The following is a 25,282-nucleotide window of genomic DNA, read 5'->3' as shown; positions in this document are numbered from 1 at the left end:
GAATTCGGCTTTGATCGGGTCTTTGGTGGCCGTGCAGGCTGGTTGCCTGTGTCTCCCGGTGGGATGGTAGCGGGAAGGTGGCGGGTGGGGGGCGTCCCCTCTGGCTCCTTGTAATGTCACCCACATTGGTTGTCATTACAAGACAGCCGACCGTCGGCTATGGACGCCGGTACCGGGGTGATGCCTCTAGCTGCAGGCATCACTCCGATACAAGCACTTTCCCGAAATATCGGTAATATCGGTAACCTCCGGGGCCAATTTCGATATAGCGAGAAAAGTGCATATCGGCCCTCGATATATTTATACAGAAAAACATGAGTTATACTAACAAATGATTGAAAATATCAATTTAATAAAAACCTCAAGAGAAAAAATAAATAGTCTGTCATTGCTGACGCCTTTAAAATATTCTACTTTTCTGACGGTCCCAGTGATCCAGAACACATTTGCAGGTCATAACTTCTGCCTTCGCTTGCTGCATGCTTATTCCAACTCCAATTTAAAAACACATTGTGGCCATTAGATTAGCATGACAGCCAGGAAACTAGTAGTCTTAAATGGAGGTCCAAATTAAAACCTTCATTATTTCTTTATGAATGGATTTTCTGTGACCAGACAACAATAAGTCAATTAGGGAAATATGGAAGCTGAAGTTCAGACAGATATACAAGACACAAATTAATAAAGCTCTGTATTCATTGATATGTCAAAAAAAATTACATTTTCAAAAGACTTACTATGCCTTTCAGAAAATTCTTTTAAGGAAATAAGGATGTGTATTTTATGCGTAATTTATGCTCCTTGAAAGCCAAAAGGTGCTCCTTGGATTTTGGGCCCCTTTATTCATTTAGGCTGTACCCATACTTGCGAGGCATACCACAATGTGTTTTGGAGTGTAATTATAAGTATGTCTATGCTGTATGTGAGAAATACCTTATTAAAACGACAACTTTGTAAAAAAAAAAAAAATACTTTAATTTCTTCATTTTCCAAAAAATTGTGACTAAAAACAACTTAAAAAAACTCACAATGCTTTTTACTAAATACCTTGGACTGTCTACTTTCCAAAAAGGGTAATTTGTGGAGGTATTAGTACTGCTTTGGCACTTTAGGGCCTCAAAAAATGAAATAGGCAATCATTATACATCAGGATTGATCAATTTTCATATATACGTATATACCATAGTTTGTAGACTCTATAACTTGTTGGGTTTGCTTTATCTAAGAAATGTAGCAGAATACATTTTGGTCTACATTTATAAAGAAACATGATTTATTTGCAAACTTTTATAACAAAAATTAAGAAACTTTTTTTCTATCTGTTTCAAAAAATGATAAAAATTTCATTTGGGTACAGTGATACATGACTGAGTAATTGTCATTCAAAGTGTGACACTGAAAAATGGCATTAACTGGAAGTGGATGATAGTATCCAGGCTTGAAGTGGTTAAGTGTGTATTGCCACTTTAAAGAACTATGTTGTACTTTTCTGTAATACAACAAACAGATTTAACCTCTTCAGGTTTACCCCTCCCCCCCCTTCAGGACCAGGCCATTTTTTTGCGATACGGCACTGAGCTACTTTAATTGACAATTGCTCAGTTGTGCAACGCAGCACACAAATAAAATCGATGTCTTTTTTTCCCCACAATTAGAGCCTTCTTTTGGTGGTATTTGATCATCTCTGTGGTTGTTAATTTTTGTGCTATAAAGAAAACAAGACCGTCAATTTTGAAAAAAAGAAAAATATATATATTTTTACTTTCTGCTATAAAACACATCCAATAAAAAAGAAATGTAAAAAATTGAATTTCTTCTTCAATTTAGGCCACTATGTATTCTGCTACATATTTTTGGTAAAAGAAAATCCCAATAAGCGTATATTGATTGGTTTGTGCAAAAGTTATAGCATCTACAAACTATGGGATATTTTTATGGAATTTTAATTAATTTATTTGTTTTACTAGTAATGTCGGCGATCAGCAACTTAAAGAGGGGCCGCGACATTGCAGCGGAGAAATCAGACACTAGTGACACTTTTGGCACTTTTGGGGGGACCAGTGACACTAATACAGTGATCAGTGCTAAAAATATGCACTGTAACTGTACTAATGACACTGGCACTGGTTAACATCAGGGGCAATCAAAGGGTTAAATGTATTCCCTGGAGTGTTTTCTAACTGTGGGGGAGATGCATGTACTGTAAGAAGCTTAGCAGAAACACAAGATCTTTGTCTTCTCCTGTCACAGAACGGTGATCTGCCTTGTGTACATACCGTGTATACTCGAGTATATGCTGACCCGAATAGAAGCCGAGGCACCTAATTTTACCACAAAAAAAGGGAAAACTTATTGACTCGAGTATAAGCCTAGGGTGGAAAATGCTGCAGCTACTGGACCCAACTGGACCACCACGAGACCCAAAACAGGGGCTATGGGCATGGTGCAGGGGCTGCAGACATGGTATAGCAGATGCAGGGCTGTGGGCATGGTACAGGAAATGGTATAAGCATGGTACAGGAGATGGTTTAGGCATGGTACAGGAGATGGCATAGGCATGGTACAGTAGATGATACAGGCACAGTACAGGATATGGTACAGGCATGGTATAGGAGATGATACAGGCATGGTACAGGAGATGGCACAGGTATGGTACAGGAGATGGCATAGGCATGGTACAGGAGATGATACAGGCACAGTACAGGATATGGTACAGGCATGGTATAGGAGATGATACAGGCATGGTACAGGAGATGGCACAGGTATGGTACAGGAGATGATACAGGCATGGTACAGGAGATGGTACAGGCATGGTACAGGAGATGACACAGGCATGGTACAGGAGATGGTACAGGCATGGTACAGGAGATGGTACAGGCATGGTACAGGAGATGACACAGGCATGGTACAGGAGATGGTACAGGAGATGCAGGGCTGTGGGCATAGTACAGGAGATGCAGTACTGCGGGCATGGTACAGGGGAATCTCCTGTACCATGCCCACAGCACTGCATCTTCTGAGGCGATGCAGGGGCTACGGAAGAGTCTCACTTACCTTTCTGTTAAGGGCGCCTTACGATTAAAAATGGTGCCGCCTGGCACCAACACGCATGCGCTGTCTGCCCGGGAATAGCCGACTGTGTACGGGCTTTCCGAGCATACGCACTGCACCAAAGAAAGCTAAGTGAGACCGTGGCTCGAGTATAACCCGAGGGGGGGGGGGGTGGGGCTTTTTCAGCATAAAAAGACGTGCTGAAAAAGTCGGCTTATACTCGAGTATATATGGTAAGCAGACCGCTGTTCCGTCTGCCTCGGGAATGATGGGCAGGTCCTGGCGGACATTGGGTCCGCCAGGCCTGCTGATTGGCTCCCTCTGTTTCCAATCACAGCGGAAGTTGGTTGCCATCGGTGCGCATGCGTGCCCCATATCCAGGAAACAAAATCACGTATAGGTACGTGATTTCACGCTGAGGGGCTGCCCTGCCGCAGTATATATGTATGGGGCGGTTCGGAAGCTGTTAAGGTATTCCCCACAGGCCCTAGTCCCTCAAAATTAGGTCAATATGCCTTACAAGGATAGGTTGACTTTGCTGTACTCCCCTTGCAAGTTACACCCCAATGTTAAAACATGTTGCCTAACCCTGTACAGAAAGGAGACCACATGCTCGCTATACTTATGTTCCTAGCCACGCATGCCTGCCAGGAGAAGGGTCTTGGTTGAAATGTGAGGGACAGCCCCATGTCTTTTTTCCTATTTGTCAGTGTGTACTGTCACTTTAAGGGACTACAATGTACTGTTCTGTTACACCACATTCAGCTTTAAGGCACCCCCAAACATTATTTAAAGGATTTGCGTGTTTTCAATGTTGCCCTTTATTCATGTCAGTTTTTATTGCTATTTGTGCCCCTGTTGGGAAGTTACACCCTCTCTATTTGTTCTGTTTTTGTGTTATCATTTAAAGTGAAAGTAAAGGAAAATCCAAAATTTTGGGTTGTCCCCAGAAAAGTAATAGAGGGGAAATCTTTCAATGGGGACACTAGTTCTGGTGACCTGGGGGCCTAATTTGCAGGGATTTCCTCTCACTTCCTGTTTTGCTATGGGACAGGAAGTGAAGGAAATCCCTGTAATGGGAAAAAAAATCTGACATTGGTTATAGCCCTTTAATTCTAGCCGGGAGGTCGTAGTGGAGCCGGGAGAAGAAATAGGTCCCAGACAGTGCGCGGAGGGGCGCAACGTCTTAATGTCAACTAACGTTCATGACGTGCGCCGCCTGCTTGGGCCCTTTACTTTAGGGCAAATAGTTTTTGGAAGGATCCACTTTGTATGCCATTTGCCCTCCCAAAGCGCCAGCAGCAAAGAGGGCCAGCCAGGCACCAGCTCCAGCCCCAGGCCAAGCAGCCAAGGCCAAACCCCAGCAGCCAAGGCCAGGCCCCAGCAGCCAAACCCCAGGATCAGCAGCCCAGACCCAGAAGCCAGGCCCCAGAGCTAGCAGCCAGGAATCAAGACCAGCCAGTCTCAGGAGGACCCCCAGCCAGCCCCATGAGGACCAGCAGCAAGCCCTAGGATGACCAACAGCCAGCCTCAGTATGCATTATTTAAGGCAAGTGGAGTCTTCTAGGGCTGGGCAAAGCTGTCTAAGTTATTGTCAAAGCATTCGGATTAAAAAAAAGTGGTGGGGCTTATAGATGAAGAGGTGGAGTCACTGTCATAGAAACATTTGTAGAGGGGAGGCGTTAGTAAGATAACCACCACCATGTGGGGGCGCAAGAAATATTTCTGCACCCAGGCATCTGTGACCCTAGGATCGACCCTTATAAATCCTGTGTAATAATAAAATGTATAATAATAAACTGTTTTCAGCTTTAACCGGTTGCCGACCGCCGCACGACTATATACTGCGGCGGTCAGCCCCGGCCAGGCAGAGTGACGTAGGGGTACGTCACTAGCCTGTCACTGACTTGTGAACCAATTGCGGGCGGGGGCGCGCACCCGCCGAGGCGTGCGCCCGCCCTGGCTCGTTCACTGACAAGTCAGTGCGTGTGACCGGCGGACCCAATCGTCCGCCGGTCACTCACGATCGCTCCGGCGAAGGGAGAAAGGCGGACGGCTTATGTAAACAAGCCGCCTGCCATTCTCCCTGGTGTAAAAATGAAGATCAGACGGTTCTACTATGTAGGACCATTGATCTCTGTTTTAACACCAATAGCCATGTCCCTTTACAGTTAGAAACACGCCCCTAGGACACACTTAACCCCTCCCTCTCCAATACAGTTAACCCCTTCCCTGCCAGTGTCATTTTTGCAGTAACAGTGCATATGTTTAGCACTGATTACTGCAGTAATGTCACTGGTAACCCCAAAAGTGTCAAAAATGTCAGTCAAGGGTCCAATCTGTCCGCCGCAATGTCGCAGTACCGCAAAAAAAATCGCAGATCGCCGCCATTACGCGTTAAAAAAAAACCACCAAAAATGACAGAAATCTTTCCCTTTGTTAGTAAACGCGATAACTTTTGCGCAAACCAATCAAAATACGCTTTTTGCGATTTTTTTTACCAAACATATGTAGCATAAAACAAATTGGCCGAAAATGTTAAAAGATTTTGATTTTTACATTTTTTTGGGGGGGAATTTCATATAAAAAAAATGTGAAAAATATTGTTTTTTTTGCAAAATTGACGCTCTTTTTTTGTTTATAGCGCATGATCAAAAAATCGCACAGGTGATCAAATACCACCAAAAGAAAGCTCTGTTTGTGAGAAAAAAAGGACGTCAAATTAGTTTAGGTATAGCGTCGCACGACCGCGCAATTGTCCGTTAAAGTCACGCAGTAAAAAATCGCAAAAATCCCCCTAGTCTTTTAGCAGCCAAATCCTCCGGGGCTTAAGTGGTTAATACTTGCTAGGCACTAATATATCTGATCTACTCAAAGTATCTTTATAAATTTAAGAGTTTAGGGCCGGTTCATACTATTGCGAGTGCGGTGATCGCATGTAATTCGGAGCGCACTGCACCTTCATTACATGCGATCGGATGTGCGGATGCGAATTCAGCCATACATTTTGTATGACTGAAGTTCACACTGCACCCGCACAAAAGACGCACAGGACCCTTTTTTCCAGCCGCACCAGGATTGGATCGCACAGTGGTTCACACTTGTGCGATCCGATCCTGTGCGAACTGTCAGATCGCACTGCGATATGCGATCAAACTGGGGGTTTTGTTAACATTTAATTGACACCCCCTTGCGTGTCGCATATGGCAGTGTGAACTGCCAGATGTGCGTTTGCGATGCGGGAACAGGCTGCGAATTTGCAGCCTTCCCGCATCGCACAAGTGTGAACCGGGACTTAGAGTTTTTTTTGCAGTCGATATCCCATTGAGTAAACTCACCTTGATTTCCTGCCTGTCTAGGAAAGGTAAGGTCGATTGTCCCTGATGTGGACACAAGACACTCCAACTTGTTCAAACTCGATCTTTACCCTCCCACATTCCGGTGAGCACAATGATACATGTAGGGAAATCCCCCCCCTACCAGAAAGCAGTAAAATCTTATAGGAGGAGGAAGTATAAGTCCACCTACAGTATAAAAGTCCAGAATGATATTTTATTTAAGATTGCCAAATCTTAACCAAGAAATAGTGAAAGCACAGAACAATAGGTACTGATAACTGATTGAACTATCAGCGCCATTTGCTCTGCTCTCTTATTATTTCTTGGTCCAGGTTTCAAACTTTTCGGCCCTGAAGAAGGGGCATTCTTACAACCCTCAAAATGTGTTGACTCTTTCTTGACAATCTTAAAAAAAGTACAATTCTGGACTTTTACATGTATTTGCAGTGGCGCTTCTTTTCTCTATCCTATGTATACTTTTTTCCCAAGGACCACCTATAGAAGGGGGACAAATACAGCTGCCAGTTGATTCAAATATACCTTTTAACACATGTTGGGAAATCGAACGCTCTTCACTACCTGAAGAATTATAGAGCTGTAAAATATTGACGATCTGCTTTTGCTGTCTGTTCCTTTGTATGAAAAGTTTACATAGAGGAGAATTAGTTACAGTTACGTTTCAAAACATGGTGACCAGTGTTGGGGGTAACTAGTTACAAAGTAACTGATTACAGTAACTACATTACTTTTTTTGGTAACTAAGTAACGTAACTAGTTACAATACTAATATTGGTAACTACACTACTTTACTAGGCTATAGGAGGTAACTACACTACTTTACTAGGCTATAGGAGGGAACTACTCTACTTTACTAGGCTATAGGAACGCGCTTTCCTGCGTTACCCAAGCCATGCGATACAATTGTTATTTCAAAGAATAGAGAGGGATGAAGTTTATGACTTTTTGTTGCACTTTATGTTTTATTCTGTTTTTTCAGGTTTTGTTCTCATGTTTCCCAAAGCCTGTGTTTATACAATAAACTCTATGCAGAAAGAGTGTCATGTATCTTCTTCTACACGGTCAATTAACCACTTGCCGACTGCCTAACGCCGATCTACGTCGGCAGTCAGCCCCTCACAGGCAAAGTGACGTAGGGCTACGTCACTAGCTTGTGAGGGTCTAGGGAGCGAGCGCGCGCCCCCGGAGGCGCGCTCCCGCTCCCGCGTGGTCACGGACCCCCCCCGCGCGTGTGACCAGCGGACCCGATGTCCGCCGGTCACTCGGCGATCGGCGGGGGAGAGGGAGAATGTCAGGCAGCTTGTGTAAACAAGCTGCCTGTCATTCTCCTCGCTGTAAAGACACTGATAAAACGGATCTAGTATGTAGATCCGTTGATCAGTGTCCTTACAGCTCAAGCCACAGCCAATCACAGTAGAAAGCACGCCCCTAGGGATACACACAGCCCCTCCCTTCCAAATAAAGTTAACCCCTTCACAACCAGTGTATTTTTACAGTAACAGTGCATATGTATAGCACTGATTACTGTAGAAATGTCACTGGTAACCCCAAAAGTGTCACAAATGTCAGTCAAGGGTCCGATCTGTCCGCCCCAATGTCGCAGTACCGCAAAAAAAATCGCAGATCGCGGCCATTACGCGTTAAAAAAAAAAAAACAACAAAAATGACAAAAATCTTTCCCTTTGTTAGTAAACGCGATAACTTTTGCGCAAACCAATCAAAATACGCTTTTTGCGATTTTTTTTACCAAACATATGTAGCATAAAACAAATTGGCCGAAAATTTTAAAAAATTTTGATTTTTACTTTTTTTTTGGGGGGAATTTCATATAAAAAAAATGTGAAAAATATTGTTATTTTTGCAAAATTGACGCTCTTTTTTTGTTTATAGCGCGTGATCAAAAAATCGCACAGGTGATCAAATACCACCAAAAGAAAGCTCTGTTTGTGGGAAAAAAAGGACGTCAAATTCGTTTAGGTACAGCGTCGCACGACCGCGCAATTGTCCATTAAAGTCACGCAGTGCCGAATCGCAAAATACCCCCTGGTCAGGAAGGGGGTAAAATCTTCCGGGGCTTAAGTGGTTAAGAAAGAGGAAAGTAAAGTAATAAGTAGTGAAGTTACTTTTCAAATGCAGTAACTAGTAAAGTAATCTCATTACAATTTACAGAAGTAACTAGTAACTAGTTACATTTTTTTAGTAACTACCCCAACACTGATGGTGACATTGTATAAATGGCACAGTCACTAACTGTAACATATTTTAACGGAACATATATTACATATATTACATGGAAACTGCAATTTAACCACCTCCCACCCGGCTACTGTACATATACGGCCGGGTGGGAGTCTCGTCCTTCTGATCGGACGTTCCGGAATGTCCTGCAGAAGGAGTGAGATTGCGCCGGCGCGGGCACGCACAGCTGCGCAATCTCGATGTGCCTGTGTCCCTCGGACACAGAGCAACAAGTTGCGGCAGGAGGGCCCTGTGATTGGCCCTCCTGATCACATGACAGCTGTGTCCAATCACAGCCATCATGTAATGTAAATACAGCCGTTGTAATGGCTTTGATCTCTTCTTGTCCTCACAAAGATCCTGTCAGTGAGGAGAAGAAGACGATCTGTGCTGCAGCCAGGGGATCAGTGAGTTTTTCTAATTACTCACTGATCACAGGGGGGGGGGGGGGTGTGCTGGTAATCAGAACATTGATTACGAGTGCAGCCCTGGGGGGTAGGGGGGGGTGCCACTAGAGCCACCAGGGATGCCCCCCATGACCACCAGGGATGCCCGCCATGGCGACCAGGCAATCAGGGCTCAGAGAGCCTGCCAGTGGTGCCCTCCCTATCAGTGCTGCCCACCAATGCCATCTATCAGTGCTGCCCACCAGTGCCCATTATTGCCCACCAGTGCTGCCGATCATTGCTGCCCATCATTGCCGATCAGTGCCGCCTATCAGTGCCGATCAGTGCCGCCGATCAGTGCCCATCAGTGCCACCTATCAGTGCCCATCAGTGCCCATCAGCGCTGCCTATCAGTGCCCACCAATACTGCATATCAGTGCCACCTATCAGTGCCCATCAGTGCTGCATACCAGTGCTACCTATCAGTGCCCACCAGTGCTGCATATCAGTGCCACCCCATCAATGCCACCCCATCAGTGCCACCCCATCAGTGCCTCCTCATCAGTGCCTCCTCATCAGTGCCTGTCAGTGCGGCCTCATCAGTGCTCATCAGTGCAGGAAAAAATGTATCTATTTACAACATTTTATAACATAAAACAAAAAAACTTTTTTTTTTTTTCAAACTTTTCGGTCTTTTTTTATTTGTGCACCAAAAAAGAAAAAACCTTGCGATGATAAAATACCACCAAAAGAAAGCTCTATTTGTGGGGGAAAAATGACACAGATTTGGTTTAGGTACAGTGTTGCATGACCGCGCAATTGTTATTCAAAATGCAACAGCGCTAAAAGCTGAAAATTGGTCTGGGAAGGAAGGGGGTTTGAGTGCCCAGTATTGAGGTAGTTAACCACTTTACCTCCGCCCACAGTAATATTACTGCGGCAGAGTGGCTCGTTATCGTCTGACGACGTAGTACTACGTCGTCAGACACTCCCCCTTCTGGGCGGCGCTTGCGCGCCGCCGGAGGCTCGCTCCCGCTGTTTTCGGTCACATCGGGAGTCGGGCCAGGGGAAGAGCAGCGGCGATCGCCGCCGCTCATCCCCGATCGTCGGGGATCTAGTGTGGAGATCCGCCCGCCTGTGTAAACACAAGCGGGCGGATCTCCCAAGTGACAGGGAGTGACAGATCGGAGTGTTCAGCATAGCTGGACATCCGATCTGTCCCTGTGTCACATAGTCACCTCCCCCCCCCCACACGTCAGTAAGCACCAGGCATACATTAACCCCTCCCTCTCCAATAAAATTAACCCCTTCCCTGCCAGTGTCATTTTTACAGTAACAGTGCATATTTATAGCACTGATTACTGCAGTAATGTCACTGGTACCCCCAAAAGTGTCAAAAATGTCAGTCAAGGGTCCGATCTGTCCGCCGCAATGTCGCAGTACCGCAAAAAAATCGCAGATCGCCGCCATTACTCGTTAAAAAAAAACACCAAAAATGACAGAAATCTTTCCCTTTGTTAGTAAACGCAATAACTTTTGCGCAAACCAATCAAAATACGCTTATTGTGATTTTTTTTACCAAACATGGGTAGCAGAAAACAAATTAGCCAAAAATGTAAAAAAAAATTGGTTTTTACATCTTTTTTGGGGGGAATTTCATAAAAAAAAAACGTTAAAAATATTGTTATTTTTTCAAAATAAACGCTTTTTTTTGTTTATAGCGCAAAAAGTAAAAATCGCACAGGTGATCAAATACCACCAAAAGAAAGCTCTGTTTGTGGGAAAAAAAGGACGTAAATTTCGTTTGGGTACGGCTTCGCACGACCGCGCAATTGTCAGTTAAATTCGCACAGCCCCGAATCGCAAAAAGTGGCCTGGACCTAAGACAGCAAAATCCTCCGGCGGTAAAGTGGTTAAAGACACTTTACATGGTAGATTGTGGTGACAAAATCAGGAAAAGTGTTATCCAAAATGAACTACATGAAAATGTTGCCTTGTACAAGCTCTGTGGGCAGGAACACCCAAAACCCCCAGTTGGTCAGGAACAGAGTCCAGATTCAGTCAGAAATAGTCAGAGTAAGGAGATTCTACTGTAATTCTGAGATGTTGGAGAGTTCAAGAAATATCAGAAGCCGGTGCCAGTCTCTAAAATATGACTCTTGAGAGGTATTACCATTTGGAGAAACAATTTAAAAGTTTTATATGTAAAGGTACTACTGTACTCAACAGTCCATGAATCAGTTGTCATTACAGCACCCCCCCCCCCCCTTAGATTCTACTACTCCAGGCACTAACCCATCAGTGCTTTATGGTAAACTATGATCCTGTCACCAGCAAAAAACAATGCCAAAATGGACATTAAACAAGTACAATGAACATTGGAAGTTAGGATAAAAAGAAAACAACAATAATGTAACAATTTACCTTGAGATTTCACCTGCAAAGAAATAAAAGAAAGAAAGAAAAAAAAATAGTATTAGTGAAATTATTATATTTGTAACAAATCATGAAAATTAGAGCTAAACAATACACTGAAATAGATAATTATTTAAATAGTTTCAATATAAAAAAAAAAAAAAAAAAAGAAAAAAAAAAAAAGCTGTTGCCACGACTGCTTACATTGCACAGCTTATCACAACCCATGCACTTAAAAAAAAAAAAAAAAAAATAAAAAAAAAAATAAATATATATATATATATATATATATATATATATATATATATATATATATATATATATATATGTGTATATATATATATATATATATATATATATATATATATATCATAGGCGTGCGCACAGGGTGTGCCGGGTGTGCCTGGGCACACCCTAATCACCTAGGGCACATTAGCATTATCATTCTGTTTGCCAGTGAGGAGATGGGAAAGATCTCCCTCGGACCTGCTCTGCCATAAGAGAAGTGCCACACACTTCTATTTCACTTTTCCAGCAGGAAGAGTAATGTACCGGGGCCATGTACATGTAGGCAAACACATGCATGTGTATTTAAACTTTGGGGTGCACACCCTAATGCAATAGGCTGCGCACACCTATGATATATATATATATATATATATATATATATATATATTTATAATGAGTGCTATTATTAGTAAACCCCAACACCAATCTCCCCTGCAGTCCTAATACTAACCCTCTAACCACTCCTGTAGCTCTAATGCTAATCCTCTCTATTACATGAACACTTGGAAAGCAGAGAGGGGGAGGCGCCAACTAAGTGTAGTATTAAAACATGGTCATTTATTTGCGCAAGAATAAAAAAAAACTGACAAGAGGTAGAAGAATATCATGCCCATCATCATACTATGCAATCCCAATGGTCTAGGTCGTCCTACAGGCTCCACAAGCTAGTCCCAGTGGAGTGGGAGGGGAGCCAGATAGAATGACTGATCATCCAGTGAACGGGGCCTCCAAGCTAACCAGCGTGGAACTGTACAAACAGTTTTAGAGCTGGTTCACACTGGGGCGACTTGTCAGGCGATTTGGTCGCCTGACAAGTCGCCGCGGGTCGCCTGCCATAGATTAGCACAGGACCCGTTCTAATAGGATTGACACAAGTCGCTCCGACTTAGAAAAAGGGTCCTGAGCTATTTTGGGGCGACATGGAGCGACCTGCATTGACTTCAATGATATGAAGTCTGTGCATGCCGCTCCGAGGTCGCAGTGCGAGCAGCGCACCGCGACTTCACAGGTCGCCCGGCAAAGTCGGGTCGCGCCTGTGTGAACCGGCTCTTATCGTTATTTTATTTATTTTATTGCAATATTTTCCTTTAAGTCCCGGTTCACACTACCGCGACTTGTCAGGTGACTTTTCAGCCTGACAAGTCGCGGTCCATTCTGTGCTACGGGAACTGTTCTAATACGAGCGACTCGAGTCGCTCCGACTTAGTAAATAGTTCCTGTACTACTTTGGGGCGACATCGGAGCAGCTTGCATTGACTTCCATTATGTGAAGTCCGTGCAAGTCGCGCCGAAGTCGCGGTGCACGCAACTTCACAGGTCGCCCCCGCAGTTGGATCACCATAGTGTGAACCGACACTAACGGTTTCAATGGCTTACGTTTTTGTGATAGCGTTCACTTATTTTTGTAATCTAGAAATCTCTGCCATTTAAAGTGGTTGTTAATGATCACCTTGTAAAACAACCCATTCAGTTTAACCCCTTCAAGACAAGGCCTATTTCGGACATTTGCTGTTTACAAGTTGAAATCAGTATTTTTTTGCTAGAAAATTACTTAGAACCCCCAAACATTATATATTTTTTAGCAGAGACCCTAGAGAATAAAATGGAAATCATTGATATATTTTGTGTCACACTGTATTTGCACAGCGGTCTTACAAAACGCAATTTTTTTGGAAACAAATACACTTTTTTGAATAAAAAAAAAGAAGAAAAACATAAAAGTTTGCCCAATTGTTTGTATGTGAAAGATGATGTTACACCGAGTAAATTGATACCTAACATGTAAGGCTTTAAAATTGCGCACACTCGTGGAATGGCGACAAATTTTAGTACTGAAAAATCTCCATAGGCAACGCTTTAAACGTTTTTACAGGTTACCTGTTTAGAGTTACAGAGGAGGTCTAGTACTAGAATTATTGCTCTCGCTCTAATGATCTTGGCGATATCTCACATGTGTGGTTTGAACTAGCGATTGACCGATATTGTTTTTTTATTACCGATACTGATACCGATACTTTGGTCATCGCATATCGGTATCGGCCGATATTGGCCGATATTTTCTTACATTAAATTTTTTTTTTTTGACAGGTACTGTTGTGGAGGGATCTGGGGGTCTAAAAGACCCCAAACCCCTCCTCTGCACTTTAAATCATTCAACGCCAAGTTTCGCTGTTTTGAATGCTGTCGTTTTTTTAAATCTGACGCCGAGTACCCGGAAGTGGCTTTGATCAGGTCTTCTCTTCGGCGGCCATTCAGGCTGGTTTGCCCAGGTCTCCCAGTGGGACAGGAGACCCAGGCAAGCCGCGGAAGGCGGCAGGGGGGGGGGGGGACGTCCCCTCCCACTCCTTGTAATGACAGCCGAGCGGATTCTCAGCTGCGTCGGTTGTCATTACAAGACAGCCGACCATCGGCTATGGACGCCGGTACCGGGGTGATGCCTCTAGCTGCAGGCATCACTCCGGTACAGCACTTTCCCGAAATATCGGCAATATCGGTCACCTCAGGGGCCGATTCTGATATTTCGGGGAAAGTGCAGATCGGCCCTCAATATACAATATCGGCTTTGTCGATAATCGGTCGATCCCTGATTCGAACACCATTTATATATGTGGGCGTGACCAGGGCTGTCTTACCGAATGGGCATACTGGGCAGTTGCCCGGGGGCCCCACTTGCCCAGGGGGCCCCACCTGCCCAGGGACTCAGCCCCAGCCAAGCATTGGTCTCGACTCTCGTGTGCATCCTGCTGCCCAACTTAGCAGTTGGAAAGCACCTGTCGGCTCTCCGCTGCTGTCAGGCCACTTGGGCCATGGAGGGGGAGCCCACAACTGCAGGAATGGCTGTCTGCCTGCACAGGAACAGACACACACAGGACAGTCGAGTCTGACTCCCGTCTGTGTGTGTGATAATTTTCATTTTCTATTCCCGTGGGTGATTGTGTAGGCAGGGCCCCAGTGCATTGCATTGCCCGGGGGCCTTCAATGCTCTTAAGATGGCACTGGGCGTGACTTAAGTTTGTGTTCGCTTCTGCAGGCAAGCTCAGAGGGACGGGGCACTTTAAATTTTTTTTTTTCATATTTATTTTCATTTTAACTTTTTTTTTTTTTTTTTTTTTTTTACACTGTCCCTTTGAATTTTTTTTTATCACTTTTATTCCTATTACAAGGAATGTAAACGTCCCTTGTAAAACAAATAAGCAGGACAGGGACTCTTTATTTTGAGATCTGGGGTAAAAAAAAAAAACCCAGATCTAAGCGCCGGTTCACACTACCGCGACGCTACTTCCAGGGGTGACCTCCGAGATCGCGGTGCGAGCAGCGCGCCGCGACCTCTGAGCGGCCGCCACGGACTTCATAACATTGAAGTCTATGGCGGTCGCCTCCTGGTCGCCCCAAAGAAGCTCCGGACGCCTCACAGGTCCCCCTAGTGTGAACCGGGGCTTACATTTACACCTAAAAGCAAAATAAATAAAATAAAATGTAATTTTACATTCGCAAAACAAAAAAAAAATTGGCCCTTTAAAGCTGGTAGGCGGAAGTGATGTCAGAGGGCGCTCCGGTCCTCCAAGGTCATCTTCACTCGACTGCCTGTTCATCGTTTCTGGGGATCGGATCGTTTACCCCTTTACCAACGGCTCTGGTAAGCAGGAAAACGAGCGGAGGGGGGAGGAGGGGGCATCTCTCCTGCTGCCTATAAAAGTGACCCTGTGGCGAATTTGCCTCCGAGACCACTTTTATCGGATGCCGGATTGCCTAATGTATAAAAAAATACCAGGGTATTGGCAGCTAGGTGCTGCCATAATGCCAGTATTTAACATCAAAACGACTTATATATACAGTGGTTGGAATAGAGATGAAAGGCAAAACATTTTTGTATAGATATAAAAATACATTATTAATACCTTTTCCCCCCTTTTTACAAGTGATCACATTACCTTTGTTCTCAGCTGCAAAAGAGCTGGGGGAGGAGAAACAGCAGTACACTGAGCTTCCCATTTTTGGTAAAAAAAATCGCAATAAGCGTATTTTGATTGGTTTGCGCAAAAGCTATCATGTCTACAAACTACGAGAAAGATTCATGTCATTTTTATTGTTTTTTTTTTTACTAGTAATGGCGGCGATCTGTGATTTTTTCGGGACTGCGACATTGCGGCAGACAGATCGGACCCCTAACTGATATCTTTTACACTTTTGGGGGGGGGGACCAGTGACTGCAGTAATTAGTGCTAAAAATATGCACTGTTACTGTACTAATGACACTGGCAGGGAAGGGGTTAACACAGTAAGTGATCAGGGGCTTAAATGTGTACCTAGGGGTGTTTCTAACTGTGGGGGGGCGTGGCTTGTGAAATGATCACAGAGACCTGTGATCCTATATAGAAGGATCACAGGCGCTCTGTGATCATTCCAGGGAGAAGAACGGTCAGCTATGTTTACAACAGCTGACTGTTCTTCTCTCTCAGCGGGGAATGATCGCAGGGTGTCAGGCGGCAATCGGAGCCGCCTGGCCCGTGCATCGGAGTCCCTGCTGAGTGGGGGTAGGAATGCGTCGCTGGCTGTGCGCGCTAGCCCCCTAGCTGCAGGCGCAACCGACGTTTACCTACGTCGGTACGAGCAGGAGCGGCGGGGGGTCGGGAAGTGGTTAAAACCCACTAGTTCTGTTTTTTATTTTTTTTTTAGAGGAGTTTTAGACATTTTAGGCTGCATTCACATGTCAGCTTATAATCGCGGGCAGAACCGCCGCGGTTCCGCCCGCGATTCGGAGATTTATTGCAAATCGCGGGACGCCTAGCGTTGCCCGTTGATTTGCAATAGCCCCCCAAACGCCGAGCGATGTTGCCCGCAAACAAAATCGCGGGACGCAATACGCTCCAAAAAAGTACAAGAGCTTCTTTGGAGCGTATTGCGTCCCGCGATTTTGTTTGCGCGATGTTGCCGCGATTCGGCGGGCGTAAATCGCGGCAACATCGCTCGGCGTTTGGGGGGCTATTGCAAATCAACGGGCAACGCTAGGCGTCCCGCGATTTGCAATAAATCTCCGAATCGCGGGCGGAACCGCGGCGGTTCTGCCCGCGATTATAAGCTGACATGTGAATGCAGCCTTAGAGTTTAGACATTAATGGCTATGTGTTGATTTATTTTGAGGGGACAGCAAATTTAGTGCCCATTCACACTAGGGCGACTCACGAGGCGATTTGTGTCGCCCCAGGTCGCCCCAGGTCGCATAACCAAAGCAATGTAATTCATTCAGTGCCGTCTTAATTGCCGCTACTAAGGTCGCTCCGACTTCAGAAAAGGGTCCGGTACTACTTTGAGGCGACCAGTGATCCGACCTGTCCCATATACTTCAATGGGAGTCGCCTCCTTATCTTAATTGAAGCGACTTGTGACCCGACTTGTCATCCGACTTTGCAAAAAAATGGTATTGAACATTACACTGTTATACAAGCTGTACACTCACTACTTTACATTGTAGCAAAGTGTCATTTCTTCAGTGTTGTCACATGAAAAGATAGAATAAAATATTTACAAAAATGTGAGGCATGTACTGTATCTGTTTATATATATATATATATATATACACACAGTATATATATATATATATATATATATATATATATATATATATCCATACACACACACACACACTATATTACCAAAAGTATTGGGACACCTGCCTTTACACACACATGAATTTAATGGCATCCCAGTCTTAGTCCGTAGGGTTCAATATTGAGTTGGCCCAGCCTTTGCAGCTATAACAGCTTCAACTCTTCTGGGAAGGCTGTCTGCAAGGTTTAGGAGTGTGTCTATGGGAATGTTTGACCATTCTTCCAGAAGCGCATTTCACTGGAACTAAGGGACCAAGCCCAACCCCTGACTTGCTCATCCATGTCTTTATGGACCTTGCTTTGTGCACTGGTCCAAATAATTTGGTGGAGGGGGGATTATGGTGTGGGGTTGTTTTTTGGGGTTGGGCTTGGCCCCTTAGTTCCAGTTTAGGAAACTCTTAAGGCATCAGCATACCAAGGACAATTTCAAGCTCCCAAGCTAGTGGGAACAGTTTAGGGATGGCCCCTTCCTGTTCCAACTAGACTGCGCACCAGTGCACAGAGCAAGGTCCATAAAGACATGAATGAGCGAGTTTGAACCCTACGGACTAAGACTGGGATGCCATTAAAGTTCATGTGTGTGTAAAGGCAGGCGTCCCAATACTTTTGGTAATATAGTGTATTCACATACCTGGTATATTGCACGGCTCATTGAGAATTTTTTTGTCAAAGACATGTAGCTAAATACATTTTGGCCTAAATATATGACAAAAATTTAATATATTGGATATTTTTGAACTGTCAAAGTAGAAAAATATTGTTATTTTTTCAAAATCTTCGCATTTTTTTATTAATATCACAAAAAATAAAAAACGCAGAGGTGATCAAATACCACCAAAAGAAAGCTCTGTTTGTGGGAAAAGAAGGACGTAAATTTCGTTTTGGTACGACCGCGCAATTGTCAGTTAAAGTCGCACAGTGCCGAATCGCAAAAAGTGGCCCAGACGTAAGACAGCAAAATCCTCCGGTGGTAAAGTGGTTAAGGAATCCTCACTCCCTTACATGCCATGTTTGGCATGTTATTTATTTGGGGGGGGGGGGGGAGCGGGTACCTAGTGTTGACAGGTGCCCAGCTCCCACTTCCGCTTGGGCCACCTAGGCGACTCGAACAAAAGTTCTTCTCTCCCCCGCCCTCCTAGGAGATTGCCCGGCCATTGAGGAGGAGCAGCGAGAGTCGCGCATGTGCAATGCGCACCCGGCTGTGAAGCCGCAAGCTGTCACAGTTGGGTGCCCACACTGCTTTAGCTAAGATAGACAACTGTTGTGTGGAGAGGCTCTAAATGGGGACATTTTTGTAATGAATTTGCATGGATAGCCTAAAGCAAGTTTTCTAGTCGTCTTCCACAGAGTCAACCAGTTTTTCCAGCTTTTCTCAGAACATTATGCCCACCTTGTTACTAGAAAAAGAAGCTAAGCATAAAACTTCCTCATTCCTTGTCCATGTATAGGTGTATTGGAATGTCACGTACAATTTCACAGGAAAAACGATATTAATTTGCTGGAAATGTTGGTTTACATAAAGCACTTTTGGTATTAGAGCCATGATAATGGTGAAGTTGAAGTAATGGCCCCTTAGTAATCTATAGTTATTCATAGAGGGAGTTAGGATATAAGGTGATTTGATCCCTCTATCCAACAGGTGGGTCAGGGTTTCATAAGAGCCAACTACTGCTGCCTCCACGGCAACAGCAGTATCATCAAATGGACTAGGGAGCCATTTATGTGCAAAAACAAATTGATTAGCTAAGAAACATTTGTAATAGTTGGGCCCCCCTCCTTCCAGGGTTGTTGTAGGATCCCAAGCCGGAGTCTAGAAACCCCACCCTGCCAAAGAAACTCTGAAATCAAACCATTTATTGATTGGAAGATAGGCTCAGGGGTCTAAACTGGTGAGTTCTGAAAAGTATACAATATTAGGGGTAGGAATTTTATTTTTATCAAGTTCACTTTCCCTTTCATTGAGAGCAGGAGATTCGTCCGGGCATCTATATTTTGTTTAAAATGGGCTACAATGGGAGCAGGGCCGGCCTTTGGGGTGTGCGAGCTGTGCGGTCGCACAGGGCGCCATGGGCAACAGGGGCGCCGTGCGGCCATCACAGCTCGCAGATGATCAGGCCGCACAACGGGAGGTAAGCGGCGACCGCAGCCTGGAGGTTCAGTGTGGGGGTCTCTGATGTAAGGGGGGCTTTGTGTGGGGGGTCTCTGATGTAAGGGGAGCTCTGTGTGGGGGACTCTGATGTAAGGGGGGCTCTGTGTGGGGGGGGTCTCTGATCTAAGGGGAGCTCTGTGTGGGGGGTCTCCAATGTAAGGGGGGCTCTGTGGGGGGAGTCTCTGGTGTAAGGGGGGGCTCTGTGGGGGTCTCTAATGTAAGGGGGTCTTTGATGTAAGGGGGGGTTCTGTGGGGATCTCTAATGTAAAGGGGTATTTGATGTAAGGGGGGCTCTGTGAGGGGTCTCTAATGTAAGGGGGGCTAAATTATTAGTGATCATAAAAAAGAAAAGTCAAATAAAGTGCAAAAAAGTGCAAGTAAATGTGCGGGGGGGGGGTGTTGCATGCGTGGGGGGGCACCACAGGATTAGCTCGCACAGGGCGCCTGAACACCTAAGGCCGGCCCTGAATGGGAGATACATCCAGGCGTATAAAATCCGATACTAAATTTTTAATGCTAATTCCCAAGTACTTTAGGTACCCACTGTAGGGGCGCAGACGATATGGAAAAATGGCATACGTCCTTACCAAAGGGAGGATTTGTGCCAATTTACTTTTAGGCCAAAAAAAGTTGCAACATGGTCACTAATAGACCAGGCCTGAGCTAAGGAGGTGACAGGATCATCCAAAAACAACACCACATCATCTGCGTAGAGAGCTGTCTTCTCTACTAAGCTACCCACCCATAACACATTGCAAGGATTTTAACAAACTTTGTTGCAGATTCTCACCTTTTGTTATTCAGAAGAAATCCCTGTTTGTTTCTGTTTCCATGTGCTAAGTAAGGCTGGCCACACATGGTGAAAATTTATTTCCAGCAACTACAGGTTCCCCCATGAACACACACAGGGCTGACACAGGGAATCCCTCCTGCCAGGCCATTGTCTGCTCCAGAAGGGGGACTGCAGAATCTAGGCGTCCCCACTGGGAGAAAACTAGCTAGCAGCTATCGTAGCCTCTTTCTATAATCAGATGTGAATCCGGCAGGCTTGTTGTACCTAAGTTGATCGATCGATCAGCCTGTCCATTAACGGTTCAAATCTTGTCCGGTTCCTGCTGAACTAAACAGAAGAGGACAGGCGCCACTCAGTAACAAACAAAGTTTATTGCACAAAAGACACAGCACACTTACATAGAAGTTAGGTTCGGGCTTCTCCTGATAGCTTCTCTACCTCTGTATCCCTGTATGGCATGGCGTTTCTTCCTGTCAGCCGGACCAGCAGCCAGGAGATGACGCCGCTAGAATGGAATCCAATGGGGGAGCAGGATCAGACCACAGACGGCGGTGAACCGCTCGTCGGCTTGTGATGACGTAACGCGTTTCGGAGCATGCGTACAGCGCTCCTTCCTCAGACGTTTCCAAAGACCAACAAGATGCGGTCATATATGGGCTGGCTACGCTAATTACAATACAGAGGCGGGGCAAAGAGAAAGTTCTAATGCCATGCTGTTATGCCGATACTAGAAGCATACATCATGTTTAACAAAAGGCCTATAGAATAACAATGAAAATGAAAATGAAATTACTATAAGCTAATTCCATAACACTGTATTCTGTAAGGCTCCGTTCACATGTCAGCGTATGATCGCGGGCAGAACCGCCGCGGTTCCGCCCGCGATCCGGACATTTATTGCAAATCGCGGGACGCCTAGCGTTGCCCGTTGATTTGCAATAGCCCCCCAAACGCTGAGCGATGTTGCCGCGATTTACGCCCGCCGAATCGCGGCAACATCGCGCAAACAAAATCGCGGGACGCAATACGCTCCAAAAAAGTACAAGAGCTTCTTTGGAGCGTATTGCGTCCCGCGATTTTGTTTGCGCGATGTTGCCGCGATTCGGCGGGCGTAAATCGCGGCAACATCGCTCGGCGTTTGGGGGGCTATTGCAAATCAACGGGCAACGCTAGGCGTCCCGCGATTTGCAATAAATCTCCGAATCGTGGGCGGAACCGCGGCGGTTCTGCCCGCGATCATACGCTGACATGTGAATGCAGCCTAAAACAATGTTAAAAAGAAGGGGAAGAAAAAAGGAAAAAAGGAAAAAAAAAAAAAAGGGGGAGAAGAAAAAAAGGGGGGGAGGAATAAGAAGGAATAAAAAGTTAAGAGGATTAAAAGGCACAAATATACATGTCTCAAAAATGTATCAGGATAAAATACATATGGGGATGAAAAAGTACGTTTGCATAAAAACGCACTCTTTCATGCAACCTCACCAATAAGATAAATATATAACAAAATTATAAAAATAATTAATAATTAAAACATTTTTAAAAAGGTTTTTTTAAAAAGAAAATTAGTAGAAGAAGGTATGATTTCAGCGATTGGCAGTATTAAAGCTAAAAAATATTGGAACAATAAGCATAAGAACAAATCATAAGGACAACTCATAAGGAATACGTAACCAACCAAAAATATGGTCCTCCTCTTTACAGGATGGTATTCACATCCAATTCCTCATTGAGTCCCCCAGGCGAAAGGACATCTAAGCCATATATCCAATAAGTTTCCCTTTGGCAGAGACACTTAAACCTCTCTGCCGCGGGGAAACTCCTTGGAATAGATTCGATCACCCACACCTGCAAACCATCGGTGGATTTATCGTGATGATGTAAAAAGTGTCTAGGGACACTATGTATGTCCTTGCCTTCCTGTATGTAAAGGCAGAGAGGTTTAACCACTTAAGCCCCGGAAGATTTTACCCCCTTCCTGACCAGGGGGTATTTTGCGATTCGGCACTGCGTGACTTTAACGGACAATTGCGCGGTCGTGCGACGCTGTACCTAAACGAATTTGGCGTCCTTTTTTTCCCACAAACAGAGCTTTCTTTTGGCGGTATTTGATCACCTGTGCGATTTTTTGATCATGCGCTATAAACAAAAAAAGAGCGTAAATTTTGCAAAAATAGCAATATTTTTCCCTTTTTTTTATATGAAATTCCCCCCAAAAAAAATGTAAAAATCAAAATTTTTTAACATTTTCGGCCAATTTGTTTTATGCTACCTATGTTTGGTAAAAAAAATCGCAAAAAGCGTATTTTGATTGGTTTGCGCAAAAGTTATTGCGTTTACTAACTAAGGGAAAGATTTTTGTCATTTTTGTTGTTTTTTTTTAACGCGTAATGGCGGCGATCTGCAATTTTTTTTGCGGGACTGCGACATTGCGGCGGACAGATCGGACCCTTGACTGACATCTTTGACACTTTTGGGGTTACCAGTGACATTTCTACAGTAATCAGTGCTATATATATGCACTGTTACTGTAAAAATACACTGGTAGTGAAGGGGTTAACTTTATTTGAGAGGGAGGGGCTGTGTGTGTCCCTAGGGGCGTGATTATAACTGTGATTGGCTGTGGCTTCAGCTGTATGCAGAGTGATCAACGGATCTACATAGTAGATCCATATGATCATCTCTCATACAGAGGGGAGAATGACAGGCAGCTTGTTTACACAAGCTGCCTGACTTTCTCCCTCTCCCCCGCCGATCGCAGAGTGGCCGGCAGACATCGGGTCCGCCGGTCACACGCGCGGGGGGGTCCGTGACCATCCGGGAGCGGGAGCGCGCCTCCGGCGGCGCGCGCTCGCTCCCTAGACCCTCACAAGCTAGTGACGTAGCCCTACGTCACTTTGCCTGTGAGGGGCTGACCGCCGCCGTAGATAGTCGTGCGGCGGTCGGCAAGTGGTTAAGCGGCTCTGCCAAAGGGAAACTTGTGGGAAAATCAGTGAGCCAATCACATAAGCAGGAAATGACATTTCTGGGGGATGTTCTGTACACATTCTGCAAAGAAAGTCTTGTTCATCCTTAACCCCTTATTCTAATGGGAGTGGTTTCATAGTTATCAACCAGCTGCAGCGCTTGCAGGGCTCTAATGAGGAAAGTGGCTGAGTCTGCATCCCTTTAGACGTGATTTCCCTTTGGGAGTATCTCACCAGAAATTACATTTTTGTTGCAGGGGATGCCAAAAATCTGACTTGTATCTTGGTGCAGACTTGTGGGAAAATCAGTGAGCCAATCACATAAGCAGGAAATGACATTTCTGGGGGATGTTCTGTACACATTCTGCAAAGAAAGTCTTGTTCATCCTTAACCCAGTCATGATGGAGGGTAAAACAAATCCTAATGCCTGAACACATTTTTGCAACTTTGACAAGTATTAGTAAAACTGCACATACTGCATCATCACAACTACTTAGTTTATCCAATAGGATTATACCTTTTTTTTTTCAGGAAAAATTTATCTTTTATTTAGTGGTAAATGCTAATGGATATTTTATGATTATAAATTTATCTTTTATTTAGTGGTAAATGCTAATGGATATTTTATGATTATTTTTATAATCAAAGGAAAACTGGAAAGATTTTTTTTTTCTTTAGCTGTATATTTCTTGTTATAATCTAGTAGGGCCCAGAAACACTGACATTACCCAACACTGATACTAATTTATAAAAATGTTTTTATTTTTAAATCCTACCTAAATATACTGACCGTGACCTTTGACTCTGACCTTAACCTTAAAAAAAACCTAGATCAAAGCCTGATTTAGCAATCTGTATTCTTTTTTTTTTTTTTTTTTTAACCATTTCAGCTCCAGAAGATTTACCCTCCTTTATCAAATCATGGTGTGCTGGCGATATCTTGGATTGGACTAGAGATGTGCACAACAAAAAAAAATTGTTTAGTTTGGGATTCGTTCTCCACTTGACCTCTAGGAGGTTTACCCCCTCATGACCAGGCCATTTTTTGCTATACAGCACTGTGTTACTTTAACTGACAATTGCGCGGTTGTGTGACATTGTACCCAAATAAAATGTATGTATTTTTTCCCCAAAAATAGCTTTCTTTTGGTGGTATTTGCTCACCTCTGCAGTTTTTATTTTGCAACAATTTAAAAAAAAAATAAAACAATATTTTTTACTTTCTGCTATAAAACATATCCAATAAAAAAATGTCTTCATCAATTTGTGCCAATATATATTCTGCTATATATTTTAGGTAATAAAAATCCCAATAAGCGTATATTGATTGGTTTGCGCTAATGTTATAGCGTCTTCAAACTATGGGATATATTTATGGACTTATTTTTTATTTTTACTAGTAATGACGGCAATCAGCGACTTATAGCTGGACTGCAATATTGTGGTGGACAAAGGAGACACATTCTGACACTAGTACACAACTGTCACTGTACTAATGACACTTGGCTGGGGAGGGGTTAACATCAGGGCAGATCAAAGGGTTAACTGTGTTCCTAGCCAGTGTTTGTGGGAGGTGCTTTTACTAAGGGAAGACATGGATCCTTGTCCCTGCTTTGCAGAGACACAGGATCCATGCCTTCCCCACTGATAGAATGGCAATCTGCCTTGTTTACTGTACATAAGTAGAGTGCTGTTCTGCCTGTGTACTGAATGATCAGAGGGTGCCGGAGGACATCGAGTTCGCGGTACCCACTGATCAGCTCCTGCTGTGCATAATCACAGTGGGAGCAAGCCAGTGGTGGAATACATTCGCTACCCGGGAGTGTGGGATCATGTATATATATATATATATATATATATATATACACATATACATACATATATATATATATATATATATATACATATACAGTACATATATACATGACCTGGCGCACAGCTGCTGCCCTGTAGCAGTAAAACTGCTATAGGGTGGTCGTAAAGTAATTAATCACACTTTTGTTTGTTTTTATTCTCTGGCATGGAGAAAAAGATAC

At 44.2% G+C, this 25,282-nt stretch overlaps 1 protein-coding gene across 1 annotated transcript in view; it reads right to left on the bottom strand.

The window, feature by feature from the left end:
• LOC309565580 (receptor-type tyrosine-protein phosphatase eta-like) overlaps window positions 1–25,282 on the bottom strand; it is a gene marked incomplete at both ends in the record, with an annotated part of 125,960 nt that overhangs the window by 67,756 nt on the left and 32,922 nt on the right. Inside the window, one exon of the mRNA XM_082270534.1 lies at window positions 11,456–11,468. Coding sequence (XP_082126660.1) covers window positions 11,456–11,468 — 13 coding nt within the window. The remainder of the gene's footprint in view (window positions 1–11,455; window positions 11,469–25,282) is intronic.

This window comes from Pelophylax lessonae, assembly GCF_965119305.1.
Source record: "Pelophylax lessonae genome assembly, chromosome: 10".
NCBI classification, from domain to species: Eukaryota; Metazoa; Chordata; class Amphibia; order Anura; family Ranidae; genus Pelophylax; species Pelophylax lessonae.
Note: the sequence above shows the minus strand (reverse complement) of the source record. Positions and strands in the feature narration are given on the sequence as shown.